Source organism: Cebus imitator, unplaced genomic scaffold (assembly GCF_001604975.1).
Source record: "Cebus imitator isolate Cc_AM_T3 unplaced genomic scaffold, Cebus_imitator-1.0 Scaffold222, whole genome shotgun sequence".
Taxonomy (NCBI): Eukaryota; Metazoa; Chordata; class Mammalia; order Primates; family Cebidae; genus Cebus; species Cebus imitator.
In genome coordinates, this window is record NW_016107537.1 from 2983835 (window position 1) to 3001402 (window position 17568).

The 17568-nt window shown below is 42.3% G+C and overlaps 1 protein-coding gene across 1 annotated transcript in view; it reads right to left on the minus strand.

Annotated features, from left to right (window-relative positions):
• ACOXL (acyl-CoA oxidase like) overlaps nt 1-17568 on the minus strand; it is a 319336-nt gene that overhangs the window by 262636 nt on the left and 39132 nt on the right. Inside the window, 1 exon segment of the mRNA XM_017549848.2 lies at nt 962-996. Within this exon segment, the coding sequence (XP_017405337.2) occupies nt 962-996 (35 nt within the window).

A 17568-nucleotide genomic window follows, 5' to 3' on the forward strand; every position in this document is an offset into this window, starting at 1 on the left:
CCAGAAATGTCCCACAAAAGCACCTTTCTTCCCACAGTCTCATTCTAAGGGCTGAGAACTCTCCTGCCCTCTTCCTGCTGCAATCTACATGGCTCCCCTGCAGCTTCCAAGGTCTCAGGGATTGCTTACAATTGCCCAATTCACATGTATATTGAAACCATGCATACCCTCGTTATGAGCATTTTTAGGAGGAAAACTTGTTTTGAAATTAGATGACTCTGGGTTGTTTGCGGGCAGCTGAGTAGACCTCCCCAAGCCCAAAGCCTATGACCAGAGAGTGGCACTTCGGGAGGCTGCGAGCACAGTTTTTGTAGGGACAGGAAGGACCCTGCTTATCACCCCTCTGCTAGGGCTGGATCTTACTTTAACATCTCAATGCATTTTGACACATGCAAACGGGAAAAGGTTGATACCGTCACAAAAAACAAACATTTTTCATCAGTGTCATACAGTTGAGACCAAGGTGGAAATCATGAAGCAAGACAAAAATAGGGCTTTTTGCCATTGTCAGGCATCCTAAGACACAGAGAGAGAGGCCCAGCATGGAGTGGGTGTCTAGGGCTGCACAGACAAACTCTTGCTGGGTTTCTCTGCCGGGACTCACCTCTTGTGCAGGGTGTTCCTGTTTTCAGGGACACACTAAGGGTGTCTCACTCTTTTAAGAGTGAGAACATTACCCAGATAGTGCTTCTGTGTCATGACCTAGAATATCCCTTTTTAAAAAAAAAAAAAAAGAAAAGAAAAGAAGTGTGCTATCTACCACCACGTTTTCACAAGACCTCATTCCTCTAAATAGCAATATGCTGTTGCCAATCAAGCAACTAGAACAATTCCATCTGTGACACTGACATCACAGGGAAGCAGCCACCAAAAAAAAGCTCAAAACCTGAGACTTAAGCAAACCAAGAGCTAGAAACTAATAAGGATAATTCTTAAAAGACACAAAAAGGTAAACATTTACCTGTGACTGTAGCGAATGGCTATCGTCAACCCAAGCTGTAATTAAAAAGAGAGAAAAACGAAGTAATGTCAAGAATATGCAGAATTCACAAGAAAATTAAATTGGCATGATTATGTTTTAAAGATTTCCTAAAATTTCCTACAGTTAATGCTTCAAAATCAACATATTTTATGACATATTTAGTTTCAACTTAGTTCCTAAAGAAAATCTGTATTTTTAAAGAGACTTAAAGAGGCGTAAAATATTTACTTGTGGATTAGACAGGAGGTGTCTCTCAATAGAAACGCCTTCCTAAATATGGGTCTTCTTCCTCCGAGACACAGTCACAAAAAGATGGAATTGGAGCATGTGGCGATTCCAAGGGTGGTATTAGGGGAACACAGCCACACATGGTGGGGTCCTGGGAGCTGGTCCCTTCTCTATCTCCTACCCTAGGAGCACCAAGTGGAGCCCAGGCCACCTGGACCAGAGTCTCCCTACAGGATCATCACAGCCTTCACACTGATCCTGTAAGCTCAAGGCCAGCAAGCCTCAGCTCTGAGGTCAGCAAATAAATTGAGCCTGAAATTCACATGTGACATCAAGATACAGTGCACTCAGTTGTTGGGCACAGCAACAAGTGGAGGTTGAGGTGAACTGTGATTTCCTCTTTACTCTGTGGGGGGGATGCGGAAACCTCTCAAGCATAGGTGGGGGTCAAATCACATGACATGGGATAGTTCACAGAAGGGGTAGCAAGAGTCAGGCCAGCCAGTCAAATTCAGTTGCATCAGCAAGTTATTGAAACTGTGGGAGCCTCAATTTTCCCAACTGTAAAATGGGCAAAATAACTGCTTTCTCACAGAATTAATGTAAGGATGAAGCAATTTTTATATATTTGTGTGTTTATATCTTGGTGTATGTATGTGTGTGACTACTGTGTGACAGATAGGAAAAACTCTGTAAATAATAACTACCACTAGTAACACTATATGCAGGCAATACTCCATTTATCAAAATTTAGTACATTCCAACATTTATTTTTTCAATGAGTTTTGGGAACTTCAAAAATATTTTGTTATGCAACAAGCGATGAACGGTCAAACATGCCTGTGTAAATCTCATTATCCCACTCATACCTACAGCAAGACTAGTTTAAGAAGCTAACAATAGTTAAGAACCTAAAGATCATCTGAATATCATTTCTGTAGCCGGAGTCTAAGTTCCACCTTAAGATCCCCAAACATCACTTATGGTTCCCTTGATGCTGGTCTGAATAGGATTGGGGTGGGGACATAACATTCATGGTGCGTCCCAGGTGGTGCAAGATGACAGAAGGGTCCCCTGGCAGTGGGAGGGTGAATGGAGAGGGAGAGCTATGAGAAGAGAAATGGTTGAAATAAAAAAGTCCAACACCCCTGCCCAGCGCGACACCCTGCAGAACCCCCAGACACTGTTTGAATAGCTGGGCTCCAGAAAAATTCAGCCATGCATATCACTGCAGGCATCCAAAGTACGAGACCAACAAGGACGAGCCATCAGCAATCAGAGGCTCCTGTCTGCAAAAAGAACAGCTAAACGTGAAGACATGAAATATATAAAATCAGGTTGATTCACCTGAATTTTTCAATTCTCTATCTCAACTAGGAGTAAGTTTTCTTTGAAACTTAAGCAAACAGAAGAAGAAGATGCCTCAGAGACAATCAAGAATTTAAAGAACAAGGAAGAAATTACTTTGGGAAAGAAAGAAAAGCAGAAACTGTAGCCAGAAGGTCAGGATGAGCAATTTACAGATTTCACATGCCGGATAACTTTACGTTTCCTGGGATTAAAACGTTCTGGCTTACAGTGAGGCTAATTATAAGATAATTTTACTGACTGGATATTTTGATAAGCTTTGGAGTACAGTTTAATTGGTGGCTTCTCCACAGTTGAAAGATAAGCCCTTGCTGGAGTAGGGAGAGGAAATGGGGTGGGAAGCACAAGAAGAAAAAAACAGAAAAAGTTGCTAGTGACAGCTGTGCTGGTTAAAGGGGGCTGCAAGATGAATCTTTCACAAAGATGAATTTCAATGAGGCGTTTTTATGAGTCTTTTCTGGCTTCTGAATAAAATACGTTTTATTGTCATTCTTAAAAGGACAGCTTGTTAAGGAAAAAGGTGTGAATCAAGGAAACTCCAGTGGACAGGAATGGCTCAAACCAAACGACAGAGCAGTCAGGGCTCCCGGCAGGCGTCTGAATGAATAGGCCCTGCAAGGGCACAGGACAACTGGGGAAGGGGAAAAACCCTCATGCTACAAGGGAACCACTGCCAGGATGGATGGGAACAGAGTATTTCACAGTCATTCTGGAAACATGGCTGAAATATCACATAGAATGCACTGGGTCCAATGAGGAAGGCCTGAACAAAGGCTGGAACAGTGTAGAAAAGTTCTTGTGGTCAAACACCGCATGTTCTCACTCATAGGCGGGTGTTGAATAATGAGAACACATGGACACAGGGAGGGGAGCACTGCACACTGGGGTCTGTTGGAGGGAAATAGGGGAGGGACAGTGCGGGGTGGGGAGTTGGGGAGAGATAGCATGGGGAAAAATGCCAGATATAGGTGAAGGGGAGGAAGGCAGCAAATCACACTGCCATGTGTGTACCTATGCAACTATCTTGCATGTCCTTCACATGTACCCCAAAACCTAAAATGCAATTTAAAAAAAAGTTCTTGTGGGTCTTTCCTTGAAACCTCAGGTTGCAACAGACCAATGAGGCAAATGAACTGTGTAAGAAGCTTCCATATGCCTGCTCTTCCTCATTCCTACAGAGAAAGCAGGGGAGGTAGGAGTATCTCTAGGCTTTTTGTGCCATAGCAAATGCCAGGTAAGGGCAACTGTGTGATCTCCTGAGAGATGAGATGTTTTCCTCCTCTCTCTTAGGAACCTCCATCATCTGGTCAATCCTCTCTAAGGCCCCTCACCTGCTCTCATGTATCTGCAACTCAAAAACTCTTTAAGCCTCACCACTGCCTGTGTGTGTGCACACACATGCACACACAAACACACATTCACACGTGTGCACACATGCAGGCACATACACGTTTACTTGTCCACATTCAGACATGCACATGCACACATGCAGTCTTTCAGTGCTTGTGTGCATGTCTATTCACATGTGCATACATGTATGCATATGCACACACACATGCACACACGTGTGTATCAGCATATATGCACACATGCACACTCATACATATGTGCTCATCCATGCACATGGATACACTTTGGCATTCAGAGAGGCTCATGGAGCCCTTCAGACAAAAGGAGGCCTCAGACAATTGACTCCTTTGTTGCTTATCTCAGCAGGGACCCAGAAGAGAAATGGGGGAGGCCCATGGGTTGGCCCCTGACCCTCAGCCAGGCTGAGGTCCTGGAACATGGAGGTCAGTGAAATTTTGTGCTGTCCTCCCTGGGGAATGTCCCCCCAGGGCATACTGTAAGTAATGCCAGAACACACTTAACAAACTCCATTCTGAGTACTTCGCTTTAGATTTACACAATTTGTTAGCATCAAAATTAAATCACATTTTAATGGCAAGGAAAGAGTAATTCAACATTTCAAAACTTTTCCTGCTGCTTCAGCCTGAAAATGCTCCTTTTTTGGAACAGCTGACTAAGGCAGCTGTTTTGCATCAAGTCAGAGGGGTTTCCATATGACCCAGGGAGCTCAGACAACAGGCAGACCTTCTTGCATTAAAGGGTAATCTGAGAATAATTTGCCATAAAACACCCAGAAGTACACCAGCTGTAGCCAGATATGCCCTATAAAGCACCACGTAGACTTCATGGATCTTGTAAAATAATAATAATTTTTAAAAACACATTTTTAAAACATATTGTAATTTTTTTAAAAGAAAGGAATGGTTTATTCTACCTTAGAAGGCAGCAGAGAGATTCCATGTTCACAATTGCTACTAAGCACCACTTCCCAAATGCCCACTTGACCAAGGGTCCCCATGTCCCTATGTCACTGGGAATCTGATCTTTTACAGGTACCCTGGGCCTCTTGTTGAAGATGTGCTCTCTCACACATGGCCGCCAGGCGCAGGTGAAGGGGAGAGACCAGGAAGCACCAGCCTCAGTCTCCCAGGTCCAAGTCCAAGTCCAGAACTTTCTAGGCTAGGTACAGCGGCACACCCCAGGGCCCCTGTCCCATGCTGGAGGGGCCATGACCTAGGAGCCAGGTCTTTTCACAGAGGCAGCCATCAACCCACCAGCACCCCGACACCAACCACCAGCACCCTGATCCCAATTCTTCAAGGAAGGCTGGAAAATGGAGTTTTTATCATGAAAATGTCTATGTTTTAAACTAATTTGAATGTTTTTCAAATATGACTCAAGCCAAGCAAAACATGTCAACAGGATTTGGCCAAGGGGCCACCCGCCTGCAACCTGCCTTATACCCTGCCTTGCACCCTGCCTGCTGCCAATCCTCTACATGGGTCTGCAGATCTGAATCTATATGTAGGTGACAGATCTGAATCTATGTATAGGTTTCAAATCTGGAAAGAGCCTGCCTACTTCTTCCAAGGCTTCCCTCCCTTTCCCAAACTTGTGGGAAGCTTTTTCTTTATTTTTCCTTTTTTCATGTCAAAGGCCTAGAGAATTGTGCATCACAAACTAAACACTACAAGAAATTGTTATTTGTTTCTCTTCTGCATAGTGTTACTGTTCCTATCCCCTTTCCACAGAAAATGTGGAAAAAGGAACATGAAGGGAAGAAGAGGCATGACAAGGGCAGAATACCATGCAAACAGGGCCACAGACCACCACTCAAACAGGGTCACAGAATGCACAGAAACCACTCAAACAGGGCCATGGCACCCAAAGAATACCACTCAAACAGGACCACAGACTATATCACTCAAACAGGGCCACAGACTATATCACTCAAACAGGGCCACAGCAGCCACAGTCTATCACGCAAACAGGGCCACAGAATGCACAGAAAACACTCAAACAAGGCCATAGCACCCACAGACTACCACTCAAACAGAGCCAGGCATATATAGAATACCACTCAAACAGTGGCAAGGCACATTCAGAATACCATTCAAACAGTGGCAAGGCACACACAGAATAGCACTCAAACAGGGCCAAAGCACCCACAGAATGCCACTCAAACAGGACCATAGCATGCACAGAATACCAAACAGGGCCACGACACCCACGGAACATCATTCAAACAGGGTCATGGCATGCATGCACAGAATGCCACTCAAACAGGGCCACAGCACCCACAGAATGTCACTCATACAAGGCCATGACACACACAGAATACCACTCAAACAGGGCCACAGCACCCACAGAATGCCACTCAAACAGGACCATAGCATGCACAGAATACCAAACAGGGCCACGACACCCACGGAACATCATTCAAACAGGGTCATGGCATGCATGCACAGAATGCCACTCAAACAGGGCCACAGCACCCACAGAATGTCACTCATACAAGGCCATGACACACACAGAATACCACTCAAACAGGGCCACAGCACCCACAAAATGCCACCCAAACAGGGCCATGGCACCCACAGAATATCACACAAACAGTGCCATGGCATGAAGAGAATACCACCCAAACAGGGCCACAGCACACACAAAATACCACTCAAACAGGGTGTACAAAATGCCACTCAAATAGGGCCACAGAACCCACAGAATGCCACACAAACAGGGCCACAGAACCCACAGAATACCACTCAAACAGGGCCACAGCACCCACAGAATACCACTCAAACAGGTCTGCCACAAGCACACAATACCATTCAAACCGGACCATAGCAAGCACAGAATACAACTCAAACAGGGCCATGAGATGCTGGCAGCAAGGATGTGAGGACTGGAAGAAAGTGATCCACAGGACAGATTTCTGTAACCCCTTCCCAGGTCTCCTTCTCGCACTTCTCTCTCATGATAACAAGCAACACTAGCACACCATCTCCACAGCCCCCTCCAGAACTGGTTGTCCCCAGGCATCACCCCACATCTTACTGATTCCATGGGCCTGGCTCTCAAACCCCATCACACCCACTACAGCTCACTGGGTCTCCGCCACGGATGTCTTCCCAGGACTTTCTTAGGCATTTGCTATTTCTGCTGATAAGCTAATGATGCTTAAAGATGCTGGTGGAAGTAACAGTAAACTTTGTGGCCAATCCCTGACCTTTCCAGTCTGTTTCTTCATTGTGAAATGAGGATAAAGTTACTTACTCCATAAGCTTGTTTTAGGCAAATTAACTTTGACCTCAAAAATGAGGACCAGCAGTATCAGTCTCCCCTAGGAACTTGTGAGAAACGCAAATTCTCAGGCCCAAACCCAGACCTAAGTAGTCACAAACTTAGGCATTTTAGCTGGTCCTACAAGAGTCAAGTTTGAGAAGCACTGAATGAGATGCTGTATGGAAAGAACTGAGCAACCTGCCATGGTACTGACAAAGCTTTTATTAGCTGCCAGATAATGATGACACAGCCCAAAAAAAGGCATAAAATGCCTTTTGCATTTAATGTCCTCTCGATCATTTCAATGTTCTGTATTCAACTTCAGGCATCATCATGATCGCTACGAGTTCAGGCCAACTGGCAGGTCTGGAGGAGATGAGGCCTCCTGGTGCTCATGGGAGACCAGCAGGGAGAAGTATCTGCACCTTGCTGAAATGCACAGTACTGTTGACAAGCAAGGATGGAGCCAGTTTCCTCAAGGCCAAGGGCGAGCCGTGGTCCCTCACCAAGCTGCAGCACCCTCACCTTTCTGTGTTCCTTTCTGTCATCCCACCAAAAGAGGAACAACACAACAAGACAGGGAAAAGGAGAAAAAGCAGCAATGTATTTTCACTATGGAGTTTACGTTATGATGTTACCCTTCCTTGATCCCTTGATATTAAATTAAAAAAAAAAACAACTAAAGAAATTACAGAAAAAGTCACACTTCAGTTAAAAAAAAAGAGATAAATATAATATGTAGGCTCTTTCCAGATTTGCTGGAAACCCAGTAATTCATATCTGAAATTTTCAAAAGCTGATATAAAAGACAAGTTGTTAAATCAATGGAAATCAATATAGAACCAACATTGAAACTTAAACACTGGTTGTTTAACTAACCTAAGGAAACAGGTTGTTTTTAAGTCTTTAGGCCCCAAATGACTGAAAATTTGAGATGCATTATGCTGCTATTCCTCACTGCTCCCTGCAAGGAGCCTGACCCAGGCACTACTTTTTGGACTAAAAGTTACAACCCTGCTTGAAAAGCACAGAGATCACTTAAGGACTTGCTTTGTCTCCCATATAACCAGACGTGAAAAGTTGTGAGTCCTGAGTTGCTGTTTCTGCAGCAATGGCACCTTGGGTCCCTTTTGCTGGGTGTTTTCCAGGGATGGAGTCCCATAAGCCGGGGGCTTCGGTGGTTGCAGGACCCTCTGCTCTCAACCTCCCCTCCAGAGAGGGAACTCTAACCAGGGGACAGCAGGTAGGAAGTTCTCGAGCCAGAACCTGGCAATGGTTATGGGCTTCAGGAACATTGGCTGTCACTTTTGTCATATTAAGTGGACATCATCTGTCACAGCGAACTGGGATTATGGCAGGACAGGGCTGGTTACTCGTGTGTGTGTGTGCCCCACACCCAAGGCTGCTAACCCAACTCTGGAACCACTGAATTCACTCCAGGCAGTTCCTCTCTGGTGTTCACAGCTTGTCAATGAATACCTTTTTCTTAGGTTTTAGGTTTCAAACAAAGTAATTATGCACTTTGGTTCCTTTGCTTCTCTTGATAATGAAGGGTTGGCTAATGGATAATTTGAATAAGCCATACACTGTGTTTTCCTAGAAAGCTGACTACTTTAAAAGAAATTACCATGACAATGGCTACGGATTCTGTGCATCTCTTACATCCCAGAATACCTCACACTCTGGAACATTCAGTGGTAAATAATCACTTAAGTGATTCTTATTACGTGGCAAATATCGCTGTTGATTATTAAGTCAGAGGAGATTCATCCAGAAGAGAAGGAAGAGGACAAAGAGAAGGAAAGGAACAGTGAAAGGACCAAGGGGGATAAATGTGACACCCTCAGTCATGGTCAGTAACAAAAACGTTAGACCATTTCCAAGGTGGATTTGGGGACATTACACCCAGGAACATGCAAGACCACTGATGGGCTGTCAGTCACAGCAGCTCAGAGACCTCACCTCAGCTTGTTGACCACTCTCATCCCCAGGCCCTGTCACAGTCAAGAGTCAAAACCCAGGAAAGGACATTGCTTTTCAATGTATGACCCACAGAGAGTTTTAAAAATACAGAAAAACACTTTTTCTCCTTCTTAGTTTTCAGCTACCTTCTCCTCGATCTAATTCTTACCCTCCAAAATTCACAAAAGAAGTAAGAAAAAAAAAGGAACCCTCCACCCAAGCATATGAGACAGTACATGAAATACAACAGGAACTGCTAAAAAGAGTTCAGGAAATCTGTTGCAGGGAAAATAAATAATTTTTTAAAATTAAGCTGTTTATGTTGAGATAATTGTAGACTCACATGCAGGTCTAAGAAATTATACAGAGAAATAATACAGAAAGATCCCAGGTAGCCTTCATCCAGTATCTCACAATGGTAACAGCTCACAAACTTAGCACAATATCACAACCAGGATACTCCCCTGATACAGTCAAGCCACAGAACAACTCTGTTGCCACAAGCATCCCTCATGGAGCCCATGTGTAGCCACACCTGCTTTCTTCCCTCCCCAGCCCACTCCTTGGCCTCTGGTGGCCACTAATCTGTTCTCCATTTCTATAATTTTGTCATTTCAGGAATGTTATGTACAAATATAATCACACGGGATGTAACCTTTAGGGCTGGACTTTCTTAGAAAAAATCTCTAGAGATTCATCGAGGTTACAGCATGTATCAATAGCTCATTCCTTCTTATTGCTGAGTAGTGTTCTGTGGTATAGATGCATCACAGTTTGTTTAACTTTTCACCTGTTGAAAGATATCTGGGTTACTTCCAGTTGAGTGATTAGTCATGAATAAAGTTGGTATAAACATTCATTCACAAGTATTTGTGAAAAAAAATACATTTTCATTTCTTTGAAAAAATGTCCAGGAGTACAACTGCTCAGTTATATGGCAGTTGCGTGTTTAGTTTTATAAGAAGCTATTAACTTGTTTTCCAAAGTCTTGACAATCTCACCAGAAATGTATGAGTAATGCTGTTTTTCTACATCCTTACCAGCATTTGGCATTATCACTTTATAAACCTGAGTTATTCTGATAGGAGTGTAGTGATGTCTAATTGTGGGTTTAATTTACATTTCTCTAATAGATAGTGATGTTAAATATCTTTTCATGTGCTTATTAGCCATCTGTATGACTTTTCAGTGAAACGTCTCTTTATCTCTTTTACCCATTTTATAACTGGACTGCTCAGCTTTTACTGTTGAGTTTTAGAGCTCTTTATATATTCTACGTACTAGTCCTTTGTCAGATATGTGATTTGTAAATATTTTCTCCCACTCTGTACTTGTCATTTCATCTTTGTAACAAGGTATTTCACAGAGGGAAAGAAGTCCAACTTACTAGTTTGTTCTTTAAGGAATTAAGCCTTGGCTGTTAGGTCTAAGGATTATTTGTCTAGCCCTATGCCTCAAAGAGTTTCTCCTTTTTTTTGTGACAGAGTCTTGCTCTGTCACACAGAGTGAAGTGCAGTTGCATGATCATGGCTCAATGAAGTCTCAAACTCCTCCCAATTAGCTGGGACTACAGGTGTCTGCCATCTCACCTGGATGATTTTATTTATTTATTTATTTAAGTAGACAGGAGGTCTCACTATGTTGCTCAGGCTGGTTTCTTTTTTTTTCTAAAAGTTTTATGGTATTAAATTTTACATTTAAGTCTGTGACGCCTTTTGAGTCATTTTTATGTAAGGTGTAAGACTTGTATAAGGCTTGTTTTTTCATGTATGGTGTTCAATTACTCCAGCACTGTGGAAAAAGCTATCTTTCCTCCATTGAATCACTCTTGCACCTTTGTAAAGAATCAACTGGGCAATTGGTTTGGGTCTATTTCTGCGATGCCTAATCTGCTCCATTAATCTATTTGTAGATCTTTCTGCCAGTACCACACAGTCTTGATTTCTGTAGCTATATAAAACATCTTGAAATTGGATAGACTGATTCTACCTACTTTATTCTTCTTTTTCAGAATTGTTTATCTATTCTTTTGCTCTCCATATAAATTTTAGAATAACCCCAGATATATTTACATAAAAACCTTGCTAAGATTTTGAATTGCATTAAATCTGTATATCAATTTGGGGAGAACTGACATCTTTATCAGGTGGAGTCTTCCAATGTATAAACATGGTACATGTCTCCATTTGTTTGAATCTTCTTTGTTTTTTAACATCATCATTACATAATTTTCAGCATGCAAAATCTATACATGTTTTGCTACAGTTAATCATATGTATCTTTTTCGCAATTATATTTTTTATTTGTGTTCGGTGCTAATATTTGGAAATGCAATTAATTATTGTGTGTTTATCTACAACCTTCTGAAACTTAATTATTAGTGCTAGGAGGTGTGTGGGGGGTGTAGTTTCCTTGGGCTTCCTATGTAAGAAATCATGTAATTTGCAAATAGTGTTTTATTTTTATCTTTATGTGTTTTATTTTCTTTCCTTGCCTTGTCCTAGCTAGTACTCCCAGCACTTGTTGATTAAGAATGATGAGAACAGATATCCTTACCTTGTTCCCAATTGCAGGGGGAAAGTATTCAGTATTTCATGTTTAAATATAATGTTACCTGCAGGATTTTTGTAGATGTTCTTTAAGAAGTTGAGGAAATTCCCTTCAATTCCTATTTACTTGAGAGTTTTAATTATGAATTGGTGCTGAATTTTGTCAAATATTGCTAAAAACACCTTTTTTATAGGTGTATCTTATCTTCTTCTCTATCTAGTCTTTACCAATAAAAATGTATACAAAACAAACCAAAAAACCTGAGCCTTCTACCAAGAATACAGAATACAGGCTAAAATTAAGCTTTCTATGAAGTATGATCACAGCTGTTTTTTTTTTTTTAAGTGCAGTAGATTTGTTGTGGAAAAGGACATGTATTTTTAAGCAAAGAAAGAATGAGAGGGAGGGAGGAAGAAAGGAACTGCAGATACAATGTAGATGTGTACAATATGTGTTGAGTCAATACCTGATATTAGGTAATTACTTACATAATTATATGGAGAGCAATCTGAAAGACTGAATACCAAATTGTTATATAGGAGAAGATGAGGTGGAAAAATACTTTCACTCATTAATATTTTATTCTCTTCTCTAATGTTTGATGTAAATGCTTTAAGATAAGCTGATGTTAGTGAATAATTATTTTTAAAATCTACTAAAGAAAAAAATGGGGTAAATCTTACATTGCAAAATGCTATGAACCGCACTTTGACTTTTTGTGTACCTGAACACAATTCTTCTCTTAAGATGCTGTCTTTATTAGCTGAAACACAAGTGCTTTGTCAGGGACATGTTAAAATATGTTCTATCTCCACTCATATTCACACTGAATGAAAAAACAAACACTCAAAAGGAGGGCTCAAGAAAACACTGAGAGAACAGGGAAGCAATCTCTATAAATAATTCTCTCACTCCCACTCCAAACACATGCTCACAATAGCTCCATTTCATGGTTTGGTTCTTTAGGTCAGTTTAATCTAAAGGTGGTGACTTCAGATTTGAAGGGAGAGAACTGAATTTGTCTAACGTGATGGATGTGATATAGGCAAAAACAGATATGTACACACACACACACTCAGCAAGGAAAATAAAGGATGCCTTCCTCCTCCTCCCCCTGCCTCAGACCAGGCTCCTGGCAGGGCACGACTAGACAGGAGTCCCACAGAAGTATGGTCACTGTGACGTAGAGAAGAAACAGCCACCATACTGGAGTAAAGGCACCCTCAATAGTTTATAGATACTGCTATGGCCTGTCACTACCTGGCACTACATTGGTGATAGTACATCCTGAGCTTTCTAAATATTTCCAGGACAATTCTCCAAGGAGCTCTCTCTTCCTTGGAAGAGAAAGAACCAACTTCCCAGTGAGTAACCCAGTCAAGTGACACAGCTAAGGGAAGATCAGTGCGCCCCATGGCTATCAGTGAGGCAGGAGACCAGTGCTGACTGCCACCTAGACCCAATGAACTCACCACCTGAACTTATACTGTCATGCACTGGTACTCCAAAATGGGGTGGGGATGGGGTGTGAATTGTTCAGCAGATAGAGCTCACGCCTGTAATGCCAGCATTTTGGGAGGCCAAGGCAGGCAGATCACCTGAGGTCGGGAGTTCAAGACCAGCCTAACCAACATGGAGAAACCCCATCTCTACTAAAAATACAAAATTAGCTGGGCATGGTGGTGCATGCCTATAATCCCAGCTACTTGGGAAGCTGAGGCAGGAGAATTGCTTGAACCTGGGAGGCAGAAATTGCAGTGAGCCGAGATAGTGCCACTGCACTCAGCCTAGGCAACAAGAGTGAAACTCCATCTCAAAAAAAANAAAAAAAAAAAAAAAGAAGAAGACAAAAATAAAACTACAAAGGACAGAAAAGAAAGTCACTAAACAAGGAAATAGAACAAGTATCAAACATACAGGAAAATACTCAACCTCAACCAAAACCCCCAAAATGGACATTTGAATAGCAAGATACTACAAGTGGGTGATTCCCCAGAGCTCCCCAGAGAAACATCCTTAATTCCAACCCCCACCCACCATTTAATAACCATGTGATCTTGGGCAAATGACTCAAACGCTCTGTGCTTCCATTTCCCGGGTCTAACTTGGGTATTACAATTGCTCCTTACTCACAGGCTTATTGAGAAGGCTGATGAGATGACATATGCAAAATGCTCAGCACTTGGATAGCACAATGCTCACACTCTGTGTCTCTTAGTCATTGCTGATGTATACAGGAACTCAATCTAGAAAAAACAGCCTGGTGATCGTCAACGGCAGCAAGTGAGCGGAGTACATTCACAGACTACTGGTGGCATTACGCATCAGTACAGCTCTTTTGAAAGGCAATTTGACAACATGTATGAAGGAGTCAGGACAGTATTGACACCTTTAGGTTGTCCCTAACGACATAATCTAAAAGAAGGGAAAATCCAAATACGCACACTAGAACCCAGTGTATAAAAGTAAAAATTGAAATAATGTAAATATCTACTAATAACAGGAAAACAGACTGGGTGTGGTAACTCATGCCTGTAATCCCAGCACTTGGAAAGGCTGAGGCGGGCAGATTGCTTGAGCCCAGGAGTTTTGAAACCAGCCTGGACAACATGGTAAAACACTGTCTCTTCAAAAAACACAAAAATTAGCCAGGTGCAATCGCATGTGCCTGTAGTCCAAGCTACTTGGGAGGGTAAGGCAGGAGAATCACTTGAATCTGGGAGGTGGAGGTTACAGTGAGCTGAGATCATACCACTGCACTCCAGCCTGGGTGACAGAGCAAGACCCTGTCTCAAATAATAATAATAATAATAGGAGAATAATAAAGTCAATAAGTCTTTTAACTCAATATTTTGTTGCTATTAAAAATTGCAGTTAAGAAGATTATTTAGCAACATGAGAAAGATGCTTGGGATGTAATGTAATGTTGGAAAGCCAGAACAGAAGCAATCAGCATATCTGCATGGAGGTGACAGCCACATCGAAAGTAAAACAGGTGACTCCCTTTCCCCTCCTTTCCTCCTCTCTTCCTAAGCCCATGCCCGACCTCCTTTCTAGGATCAGCTGATGTCTCCAGCTGAGCTTCTCTGTTCCTCTCCATTAACTCAACTGACGACACCTGAGAGTGTTGCCTTCTCTCTCACAGGAAGTTCAGAAAGAGCTTCTTAAGGAGCTGCCTTCATCCAGCTGAGAACTTAGAACTGATCTTACTGAATCCCATTGAAAACCTTCTGGGACTCTCAAAGGCCACATAATGAAGCCAAGACTCCAGAGCCACCTCACCTCCCCACTGCTATCCTGCAAACCGCATCAGACCCAGCCCACCACATGCCAGCTCATTCACCTGCTATGCCCTTCTACCCTTATTCACCTTTCAAACTCCTCTTCATCCTAGAAACCCCCTAGACATCATCATGACCTAGGAGAGTCCATGCCCCACCCTGGCTTTTATCTATCCCTCCTCTAGCTACTTCTGCAGGGCATATGTGGGTGTCAGTGCCTGTGTATAGATCCCTTCCCACCATCCTGCAAACTTGTGGAAGCTGTGCCTCTTCCATCCAGTGCCAGAGCCACAGCAGGAGCTCAGGAAAGGTTGGTTAAAATTAGCGGGTTTGTATTTCTTTCATTTCTCTTCTCTAATGTGGTTATGTAGTTGTCTGTGCACATTTAGTCACATGAAGTCTGTATTTGCCCCCTGGGCTCAGGTAGCCAACAGAAGAGCCATCGCCAAGGCCCATGTTCTGGTACCACCACACATCTCACCATGGAGAGTAAGCCCATCTGCACCAGGGCACCCAACTGTGGGAGATGCTTTCCAACCAGCTGAGAAGAGACTAGGATCTTTTGGTGTACAGGTGAACTGTACACCAGATGAAATGTCTACCAAAAATCTTAATTGCTATTTAAAACAAAAAGAAGAGGGGGGTGGGGAAGTCAAGAAAGAAAATAGCAAAACAACATCTCCAAATCTCAGAAGGATGCCTGGATGTCTTCTAAAGACAGAAAAGAAAAAATCTGACATGTTGCTAACATCAATATGGCCATTGCATTGCTATGAATCAGTGGCCACCACCAACAAAATATGCTTCTCTCTGTGCGGAAACTGACCATTTAATTCAACTGAAATACAAGGTTCAGATTAGAATCTGAGTCAGGCAGGAAGTTTGGGCAATAACAAACCTATGGGTGGCATCCACTGGACACTTTCTACACATCAAACATGGTGCCAAGTGCTGCAGAAACATCACTCCACTTAAGCCCACCAACTCTGAGAAGGAAGCATGACTCTTCCCATTTTGTAGATGGGGTGATAAAGGTTCAGAGAACATGCTATCTTGCCCAAGGTCACGCAGCTAGAAGGTGACTGAATACCAGGGGATATTTGGGATTGGCATCTTGCAGGCCTTGAGCACAATACTAAATACTGGGAACTTTTAACCCTAGAGACAACAGGGAAATGCTAAAGGTATGTGAACAAGGGACACTCAGTGATGATCCTGAAAAGCTATTTGCATAAGAGGAACTGGGGAAGAGGGCAGCTAAAAGACAAAGCTTTCCTTTAATGTGCAATATTTTTATTCAAAGATGCTTTTTATTATTTGGTGATAGAAAATCAATTTGGAAACAGGCAATTAAATTTTGAGGGGGCTGTTGGGACTGTCACTGTCCTTCTGTATCAAACTTGCCTAGCTCCTCTCAGCTGAACACTTTGGCGCAATCACTAACACCTCTGAACACTCAGTATCCCTCGTTATCTCTTCTCTCCTCCGTGCCTTCCTGCTGCTGATATGCTCAGAAACATGGTCCAGGCCTCCAGTCAACCAGAAGGATGAAGAAATCATGCCACTCTCAAAGAAATGAATATTTTTCAGGATTCCAAGAAAAATCTCCACTGTAGCCAGTGGCCCAAGACATTTATCCACTAAGGCCTCAAAGCACTGCATGGAGTACAAGGACATTTGATGCAGCCTGTCTCTAAAAAACAACTTTGCAAACAGCATAAATGCTTACCAGGAAGGATCTGCTTATAGTAGACTACTATGCACTATTAAAAAGATTAAGGACATTGAAGTCCCCTGTGTATGAAAAAAAAATTAAGGATGTTGTTTGTATCCTCATTTGGAAAAAAAGTCTCCAAGAAATAGCGTTCAGTGAAAAAAGCAGGAGGATGTCCTCTTCTGGGGTAGAAGTGTGAGCCCCCTCTAGACCAACCATCCCATGAATAACAATGATAAAGTCAGGCCAAAAGAAGAAAAATGACTACTGAAGATTCTGGAGAGTAGAACCAAACACACAGATTACTGGGCGGAGTCCAGATTTGAAGTGGAGAGTGGCACAGGGTAGCCCTCCTGTTTTTTAATTGTTCTTTCCTGATTTGTGTCCAGAAAGCAGGTCACAGTTGAAGACTAGTGCAGTATAAGTGGCTAAAACTCTGAGAGAAAAACTGCAATCACAATGTACAAGACACAATCCAAAGTTACTCATTTACAAAGAATCAGGAAAATGTAACCCATTCCCAAGATAAAAGACAATCAGTAAATGCCCACCCAAAGATGATCCAGATGTTGGAATTATTAGATAAGGGCTTTAAAGCACATGCTATTACCATACTCCATGAGGTCAAGGAAAACATGTACTAATTAATGGAAAGATAGGGGATCTCAGCAGAGAAATGGAAGATAAAAACAAGAAATAAGCAAAAATTTTAGAATGAAAAAGTAAATATCTGAAAATAAAAGTTCACTGAATAAGCATAACAGCAAAATAGAAATGAAAAAGGGAAAATTCAGTGAGCTTGAAAAGGCATTAACATAAATTATGCAAAAGAGAGAAAAAGAGACTTA